Source organism: Siphateles boraxobius, unplaced genomic scaffold, assembly GCF_051911475.1.
Source record: "Siphateles boraxobius isolate OS27281-9 unplaced genomic scaffold, OSU_SipBor_1 35, whole genome shotgun sequence".
Lineage (NCBI taxonomy): Eukaryota > Metazoa > Chordata > Actinopteri > Cypriniformes > Leuciscidae > Siphateles > Siphateles boraxobius.
Window position 1 is genome coordinate 4,036,014 of NW_027508975.1, and position 10,234 is coordinate 4,046,247.

Here is a 10,234-nt window from a genome sequence, read left to right on the forward strand (position 1 = left end):
GGCGTTTCCATCCAGGTTTTTTTTTAATGTGATATCCCAAAATGCGCAACAATTTAGCTGGATGGAGAAACAGCTCATGTGAAATATTATTTGCAACCCGTTTTACTTCCAGAATCAGACTTATTTAAGAGTAAAACTATGATAAAATGTAAGAGGACATTATTTTATCCATTACAGTTGACATACTAGAATGTGGTTGAGGGTAGTTAAAAAGAGGGATTCGTGACATCAGCAGAAAAGGAAAGTCATTTTAGAGGCAGAGCAAATTATTACATTTTCATTTAAATAATATAAAACAAAATGAATAATGCACAATAAGACAAAAAGGGTTAATTTGGGTTCAAACAGGGTTAATTTGGTTTTCATGTTTTAACACATTACAGTGCTATGCTAAAAGCATCAGGTTACAGTTTCTTTGCCTGATCATAAGTGTTGCGATGAATCTGCTGGTGTGAATGTACCTTTATGGTTTCAGGTGGCACCCCTGGATCAGGTGCTTTCTCCAAATATGTGGTTAAATCTTGGTCCACGTGTTCAAAGACCAAAGTTAGTTTGGTTTCCCGGTCAGTCCTGGAAACTGTGCATACGTCAAACAACCTAGATGAGGGAAGGTCATAAACAAGAACACTTTCATTAAAAGCTGTTTGAGTGACAAGTATTTCAAGTATCAATTTTCATATAATACATATGAAGTACGCACATTTTACAATATGAATTTTAATGAAGAGTTCAACAGAGCTTAAACCTTCAAAAAAAAAAAAAAAGACAACCTGACACGTCCTCAAGCTGACATTGGCAAGACAATGCAAGAGGGCCAAAACCCCAAAATGACGACAAGGATGCATGCTTTATCACAAGATAATATAATTGTAAGAAGGGGAGAGGTTCTCTAATTGCATGACATCACTTGCAAAGATAATGAATTACCCCTGACTTTTAGTGAAAGACGAAGTCAAATATCCTTAATCTACGAAAAGATTCTTTCATGGCAAGTTACCCGATCCCATGACATCATAAACTTAACTTCTCCAGGAAACGCTTCTGCTGGAATCCAGATTGTGCCTCCACAATGAAGCCTCTTAACCAACAAAACATATGGCATGAATAATATTCTCATTATAAGTATTGAGAAGTTGCCTGCACTTTCACAGCGTTCCAAACACACGGCCCTATAGGAGTCCCTACATCCTTTAATACTGTTTAGCGTTTCATTTAAAGCAAGTTTCTAGCATTCCCTTCCCCACTTTGCACTCAGCAAAAATACCTGTTCTATAGATCCTGCATTTACTTATGTACTCAAAAATACATTAGGGTCCAAAAGTCTGGAACCCCAATGAAAGAACAGTTGTAAGTGGATCTAAAATGCTTCAGATTCTGTACTTTATCAAGGTCACTAATCAAATAAGAAAATTTATGACACTAATCATGTTCTTCCATTGAACCTCAAGATACTCATTGGATCATTTCAAATCATGCTGGAGAACATGATCATCGGGTTTTTTGACAAGTTCATGCAGCTCAAACCCTGCTGTCAGTAATGCAAAGGGGGAAAACAAACTGACAAACAATACGAAAAAGATCCATCTGCATCCATGGACAAATTACATTTGCATTTGCAATCCAGACCTTGTCTGGTCTAGTCAAAAGAACGAAGTGCACATGTTCAGCAGCTTTTAGTGCACAGTGCTCCATGGCAAGGTTAAGGCCTTGAGTTAGGCCAGCCAATGACGTGAGTTTTGTCATCAATTGAATCAAGTAGATAAGCCCTTCAAACCGAGCCATCAATCCATTAACTGCAAGAACTCTGTGTTTTTTTCCACCTACCATTTTGACATTTATAAGCTATCAAGCTAAAGAAAAAAAAACAACACACATTACCAAAACAATACAAGACGACCTTGATGCCAGACACAGACAATGAGGAATTAAAATGCATCTATTCGCTGTCGAGAAAGACGGCCGACTGCTCACAGATATTTGCGCATCAATGGTTTCACATCTGCACATAAAGGTCAACAATGGGTAACGTTTCAGTTGACCAGGAAAGGTGAATTGTCAGAAAGGTGCATGCGTCAATGGTACCATTTGCATTTGACAATCTAATTATCAAAACAATGAGACCTGCATAGCTGTTCCTTGAAGACATCCTCATCCTAAATGTTTTGGTTGACTAGATGATCTTTTGCAGAGATGCTTAGCTTTTTGAATATGTTTATACTTTGGAAAGATCACTAATTTCATCACCATGGCTAGTGATTGACATTTAGTTACAGCAGGGGGCCAATGCTGATAATATTTTAAAAGATTTGTAGAAACGCTTAGATTAAAGTAACAACCGGATCTCCCGATGACATGAGCAACAGTTCTTAAAGTCTGCATTAAACGGAAGTTGCGACAGTCTTTCCTCCCTATACTGTGATGAATATCTGAGGGAAACGACTTCTTGAACAAGAAAAAATGTTGGACGGAACTTGATCTTGTCCATTGCGGATTGATTGGATCATTGTGGTTTGGTTAGACACTGTATTGAATTTAAGTCGGATGAAAACGAGGCTGTGGTGGATAAACTTGATCACGTAATTTTCACAACTTTCAAAACTGTTTTATGGAGTTTTTGTCATCTGAAAGTTTTTTTAATTTTTTGGAAAGACGTTTCATCAGCTGAAAAATGTATGCAGTTAAACAACAGAACAATCAACTGAACGCACTACTTATATCCCTCACAGCCTTGTTTTCACTCCTGTCAAAACTTCAATCTGGCGCTACCCTGATTACGTTCTATTGCTGTGATGTCATGTGAGTGACAGCTTGTCCTGCCCTTGCGCCAATGAACACGTCAGGAGAGAAGAGAAGAGAAGAGAAGAGGTCATTGCAGGTGGGAAGGGACTTTTTTGATGAAAGATGACGAGGATACAGGAATTTTAAAGAAACAATGATGTGTACATAAATCATTTATAATAAATACTGTAATATTCCATTAAAAATAAGAATGGGGTCAATGTTGATTTCATGGCGAATTTAATGTAACCTATCTAAACATACTCAACAACTGGTAGGGACAGGATTTCGAGTGAAATAACCTCTGATATCAGTAAAAGTTTAAGTCAGCAATCATATTTAATATTGTGGGCATAAAAAAAGTGCAGGAAATTAAACTTCTGATTTGAGGAATAACGTTTTTTATTATTACTATAACACCAAGCTTTTCTTAACAACCACATTCTGGATCCGATCAATGTCCTCTGCCTCAGTTCTTCAATCACTGGTTTGTTTTAAAAACCGATCCTTGTGGCAGAGTGAAAATGTTTATATATCTCTCTCTCAAACAAGCTAATTTCAAGTATGGGTAGGTTGGTGCACTTTCCATGTCAGGTGGTACAACTACAGTAGCCTATGTATACATACAACTATTCGGTTTTACCGCCTGACATAAACAGTCAAAATTTTTATTTAAACATTTCAAAATGTTCTAAAAAAATACATGTATTAACAAGAGGTATGTGAAGTTATCATCTAAACAAAATAGGACACAACCAAACCCCACCCTTGCCCAGCCCCGCCCCACTCTTACCTGACCACATTGGGATGCTCAAAGGACTCCAGTTGCCTCAGCACCGCCACCTCGCGGATAGTTGACAGCGGCATTCCCTCTTCCTCGGTCTGCACCCGAACTCTTTTCAGGGCTACAAAGCGGCCTCCGTTCTTCAAATCCCGTGCTTTGTACACCTTTCCGTATGCACCTTCGCCGATCTCAGCCACCGGCTCATATTGTTGGGTTGTGCTTTCTTTGTCCATTTTTTCTCACACGGCGAGGTACTGCGGGGAATCCCGAAATGTGACGAGCGCGCGGATATTTCACAAAGGCATTATTGGGAGAGCGGCGCTGGCACGTACACTGCCTGTAGAGCGCGAGCACAAAAGGAGGCAGAGGTAAACACCAATGTGATCAGAGTTAAATCAAATCTTATCTTTACACTTAAGATAACAGAGATATATGGTTCTTAAACCATAAATACAACATACTCCAAGTTTCGCCGCTTTTATTGCATATCAAGGAAAGTTCAGTTAATATAGGCTATTAACATCTGGAGTCCACAGGAATAAAGAGTGTGGGTGAATGATGATGTCCCGGGTGGATATAGAGGAGAAAACTTCCTAGTTTAGGAGAAAAGGTCTAGTTAAAGCACATGTGTAAAACTCTTAGAATTTCAACCTTTGTAGCCTATTTCATACATTTTATATAGGCTACAAAGCATTTGGCTATTTACTAATGACATGTCAAGTGGTGAAACCGTCAAACAAAAACATATAGGCCTACTTTGCAGTTTGAATAGCTTATATGTTTTGTGATTGTATACAACTTAATTGTTTTCATAGAGTTCTATTTTTACCAATATTTTTTTGTCAAGAATATGGACAAGTTATTTATGTTACTAAATTTTACTTGAACAAAACATGATTTTTCATTAAGGTCAACATTAGCCTATATTTTTATTCAAAATGAATGACCTTATCACAGTTATGCGGGTCTACTGAAGACTTCACCATAACATAATTTCCTGTTTTATAGTTTTTCATGTCACATGACAACAAAATGGATTCCTGCATGCTGGTTAGACCACATTGACAGACAGTTTAATATATATATATATATATATATATATATATATATATATATAAAATCATACTAATTACATCTAATTATAAACTATTAATAAGCCTATAGGCTACTTCTAAAAACAATGTTAAATAATAAAAAAATACTTAAACTTTTCCCCAGAAGATGCACCACCCTGACTTTAAGCCCCACAGCTACATGTAAAGATTATTTTAAATATAAATTACGTTATAAATAATATATTTAAATCAAAATAATATCACCACAGCGTTCAATTCATAAGTTGAAAAAGTTCAAAGAAAAAAAATATTCAATTCATGATTTGCATTTTAAATTATTTTTTAATAACTTTACGTCACTAACACATAATTACTCGTTAACCTTCGCGTCAACACATATGCTTTATATATCTCGTTTCCGTACAGTAAGCGATTGACTCTAGCACGTGCGCACATTGCCAATAAAGTAAACGATTTGAGTTTTCTAATGACAAGTATTGCTCTTCTTTGTGCCGCACAGCCTTGAGCACGTGGTTGTCTACTGATTGCATTGTTTAGCTGTGCAAATCAATCAACGCTGGAACTAAAGCGCCTACTTTTGCTTCCACACTCTAATAAACCATCTGGTATGCAAAATCCCCAGACCTACAAACGCGCAATGAACGTACAAATAATAGAAACAACACAAGTGAATGGGAGTTTGTCCAGCATAGTTACCCCGTTTGTTAGCCTATATTCCGCCCGGAGAGTCGCGTCATTCATAAACTTCAGTAACTTTCCCAGCGTCTCCTCCACACGCATCACAGCTCGTGCAGTGTCCTCGCAAAGGGCCACACAGGTAGACGGATGGTGCACGCGCTAAGCCCCATCTCCCAGCAGTAGGCTACCACACACACCCCTGCAACAGCAGATCAAGTGAAAGATCGTCCTATCAGTCCCTCAAGAAAGCAGAGTGGATCAAAAAGTTACTGATTTTCATCGATCTGCTGCGACCGTCCTCCTTCCCCCTTTATGTTTTTCCCATCTATGCAGGAATATGCAGCGTGTGTGTGCTCGGTCTCCTCCTCGCTTTCCCACGCTGGCTGAATGTGCCTTGACCCCCTTCAGAGCAGTTTGACACAGAGCAGGAGCGTTTCCGCATTCCTCACCGACTACAAAGACTAACCGCCTCCCCTTGCTATTCCCTGCCTGCATGCTCGCTCCTTCACCATTCATACTGCTTTTTTGTTTTTGTCTCGGTGTCAAAACGGGATAACCGCGGGGGTAAGAGCTGGGACGCAGAAAGGTTATTGGATGCATCTTAGAAACTGATTGAGGCAACAGATTATCTCTTCTTAATAATGCATACAGTAAATGTACCTTATCTATAACTGCATAAATCGTATCTTGTTGCTTTTTTTTTTTTTTTTTTAAGTGGTTGTTAAAAATAAAGCTATAGGCTACACTGTGGATTGATAAGCTGAGATCTCAGTGCAAAAATGCTACAGTAAAATTGTTTTGTAGTTAATATTGCCATTATGTATACAGTGAAAATGTATTATAAGGGTTAAAAAATAGAATTGTGTGAATGAAAATTGATGGTAAATAATTTGTAAATAATATGAATTATTTGAGCAGATATGTACATTTATTGTTTTATGTTGCATATTATGTTTTTTAGTGCATTATTTTAGTGTCACGTGTCTTATTCCCTGATGTTTTGTTGTCTTTTAGTAACACTGCAAAATCTATATACACAAGTATTGACCACTGTTTATGGATAAGCCACTTATGATTCATCATGACCTATTTTGTCACCTGTATTTAATGACCCTACAAGTTTGGAGAAAATATTTGTAAGCATTTTAAATATGAGGGAAGAACAAAACACTAAACTCGGTGACAGATAAAAAACTATCTGACAAAACGAAGGCAAACTACAGCTACAGATTTTATTTTACAATGCAAAATACATAGAGAAACAAAAAGTTATTGATTTTTCGTTGGTTTTCTTGTTTTTGCATGTGTTCATCATTTATTTGTATGACAGCCTGCATGGCCAAAAATTATGTCCACACAATTTGCCATGTTTCATTCCGTTATCACAAATAAAACTATTGACTCCAAGCACAACTACGCAATATGCTTTAACAAATTTGGGCGAAGATGTCAATTTCCCTATGCTGGACATCATTTTTGTCCACGTATGTATGTATGGCCAAAAGTCTTGCTTAGACATACACTCACTGGCCACTTTATTAGGTACACCTCGACTGCTTGTTAATTCAAAAATCAGGCAATCACATGGCAGCAATTCAATGCATTTAGGCATGTAGATGTGGTCAAGACGATCTGCTGAAGTTCAAACTGAGCTCCAGAATGGGGAAGAAAGGTGATTTAAATGACTTTGAATGTGGTACGGTTGTTGGGATTTCAGAAACTGCAGATCTACTGGTGCTTTCATGCTAAACCATCTCTAGGGTTTACTGAGAATGGTCCAAAAAAGGGAAAATATCCAGTGAGCCTCAGTTCTGGACGAAAATGCCTTGTTGATGCCAGAGGTCAGAAGAGAATGACCAGACTGGTTCGTTCTGATAGAAAGGCAACTGCAACACAAATTACCAGTTGTTACAACCGAGGTCTGCAGAAGAGCTTCTTTGAACGCACAACAAGTCCAACCTTTAAGCAGATGGAGTAAAGCAGCAGAAGATCACACCTGGTTCCTTTCCTCCTGTCAGCTATGAATAGGAAACTGAGGCTACAATTCGAAGGCGCACCAAAATTGAACAATAAAAGATTGGAAGAACTCTTCCCTTTCTGATAGTCTTGGCGACATTCAAATGGTAGAGATTTTAACATAATTTGGTGAAACAACATGGAGCCATTGATCCATCTTGCCTTGTATCAACAGTCCACGTTGCTACTGGTGGTGTGGCAGATGTTTTCTTGGCACATTTTGGGCCCCTTACTACCAATTGAGCTCCTTTAAACGCCACATCCTACATGAGTATTGTTGCTGACCAAGTCCATCCCTTTATGACCATAGTGTGCTAATCTTCTGATGGCTACTTCCAGCAGATAATCTCAAATTGAGTTCTTGAACATGATAATGAGTTCACTATACTCAAATAGCATCCACAGTAACCAGATCTCAATTCAATAGAGCAGCTTTGGGATGTCAGGAGCCATATCAGCCTGTAGCCCAAGACTGGTTGCCCACTGAAGCTAAGCAGGGTTGAGCCTGGTCGGTATGGGAGACCTCCTGGGAAAACTAGGATTCTGCTGGAAGAAGTGTTAGTGAGGCCAGCAGGAGGCGCTCACCCTGTGGTCTGTGTGGGTCCTAACACCCCAGTGTAGTGACGGGGACACTATACTGTCAAAAAGCACTGTCCTTCGGATGAGACTTTAAAGCGAGTTCCTGACTCTCTGTGGTCATTAAAAACCCCATGGCACTTGTAAAAGAGTCGGGGTGTAACCCCGGTGTCCTGGCCAAATTCTCTCCACTGGACTTTATCAAACATGGTCTCCTAAATAATCCCCATCCATTGAATCGGCTCTATATTTCTCTCTCTTCTCCACCTATAGCTGGTGTGTGGTTTGAAGGGAGACCCCTGATATGTTGTAAAGTGCTTTGGGTGTACAGCAGTAAAGCGCTATATTTATACCTCATTTATTCATTCATGTGGTTGAGCGGGAGATGCTATCATGTCAATATGAACCGAAATCTCTGAGGAATGTTAGCACCATATTGAATATGCCATAAAAAATAAAAGCAGTTCTGAAGGCAAAAGGAGTCCAACCCAATTACTTGCATGGTGTACCTAATAAAGTGGCCAGTGAGTGTGTGTGACGTCGAACTGAGTTTTTGTACACTTAAATCTCTGTTCCACCAAAAGACTTTTAGCTGTTTTTCAATTCATATTTTATTTGAAAGCCGTTTAAAAGCTTAGTAAAGCCTTTTTCTCCATTGCACTTTTAAAAAACTGTGTAAAATGATTGTTTATCAAGCAAGGAATGTGGATGAATCTTCCTAAATTAATTGTATGGGGGGGGGGGGCTTTGTAGTTCTGTGAGGTGAATGAATCCGCTCGTCTTCACTATTCAGAGAAACTGAACGCTCGTTGATTTGAGTGAGAGCAGTTCGGCATGGGGCAGATGATGAGTTTGAAGAAGGATTGTCTGCAAATACAGTTTCCCCATGTGTGACCCCTCTTGTCAACTTAAAATTCAACCTTTTTGCATCACAAAGCACACTTTACACACAATGGCCTCTAAACCAATAACTGCAAAGGCTTCCCTGTACATTTATGCATCATGATTGTACATTTTAAATGAGCTCTGAGAGCCATTTACCAGATTGAATACATTACCATGCATACACATGCTTATTAGGCAGTGAAAAACAAAACAATTAAATTAGTTTGTGTGTGGTACGCTCACTGTCTTTTGAGCCATGCCAATGTAGTCATTTTGAAAAAAGAGAAACAGTCACACATTCTGTGTGAGACAGATGTCATAAAACAAGACTCAAATGAGTTAGTGAATGAATATGTAAAAAAAGAACGCAGCTAAAATCCAAAGGTTATGATCAAAATATGTAACATTAAAATATTCTTGGGGACAAGAATGTCTGTGAGATGAAACGAGAGATTTATACACCATGGTGGTGAGTGTGCTGTTTAAACGTTTGTCTTTTTGTGTAAGGATGAAAAGGAATTTTGTGGTTGAGATAATTACCTCGTACCAAGGCATTTTAATTGTCTCCCAGTAAACGCTTTAATGGTTTATGAAAACAAACACATGCTTCAAATCAAAAGTGAATAATTTAGTCAGAATATGTAAATGCGTAGATTTTTGTATGTATATGTAAATGTAGATTTTTACTTCTAAAACTAGTTTGACAGCCTTCACAATATTTATACTCTGTAAAAAAAAATTGCCTTAAATTTTATAAGTACAATGAACTTGGATTACATTAAAATGAGTTTATACTACGGGCCAGTTGAATGCTTGAATCTGATTGGTTGACGAACGTTCTAGGTGTGCAATTATTTTCAGGGAAACGCACGGCTAAAGTAGTTCCAGGCAGGTCTTGACCACATTACAGTTCCATATCACATATCACTAATAACTGCATTAGTCTGCTATCAGTGGCTCAAGTCTGCATTACTAGCTCTAAAATGACGTTTTGGAATTAGCAGCGAAGGATTTGGATTAGATGCGTAAGAAAATAGTCCCACACACAAGAGTGTTTCAAGGAAAATAAACTGACAGACATCTTGAAATAAATCATCTGAACAATGTTTTGGGGTGTGGTAACTATAGTATAAGCGGAATAATTGACTACTGGCCATTGAATTATTATAAAAATAACGCACCCGAGGTGTAATTCAATGGCCTGTGGTCAGTTATTCCTTACTTAAAAAATGAAAATTGCTTAACTTTTTAATTCATAGCCTATTCTTTAATCATAACTGATTGATTATAGTTTTTTGAATGAAGTAAAGGCTGCACAGCATTGCATAAAGCATCAGGAGATGTGAATTCTGTTGCCTCACAATTGTTAAAGCTTTCAGGCTTTTGAGGTTTTAAAAAGAGAATATATATATAAAACTGTCGGATTAGCCATTTTTTGCAC

General features: G+C 38.0%; 1 protein-coding gene across 1 annotated transcript in view; it reads right to left on the reverse strand.

Annotated features, from left to right (window-relative positions):
- cdk6 (cyclin dependent kinase 6) overlaps nucleotides 1–5,790 on the reverse strand; it is a 46,269-nt gene extending 40,479 nt beyond the window's left edge. The window contains exons 1-3 of the mRNA XM_077196001.1: nucleotides 5,335–5,790; nucleotides 3,572–3,899; nucleotides 462–597 (exon numbers count right to left, since the gene is read on the reverse strand). Coding sequence (XP_077052116.1) covers nucleotides 462–597; nucleotides 3,572–3,795 — 360 coding nt within the window. The 5' untranslated portion in view covers nucleotides 3,796–3,899; nucleotides 5,335–5,790. The remainder of the gene's footprint in view (nucleotides 1–461; nucleotides 598–3,571; nucleotides 3,900–5,334) is intronic.
- Between the last annotated feature and the right edge of the window lie 4,444 nt (nucleotides 5,791–10,234).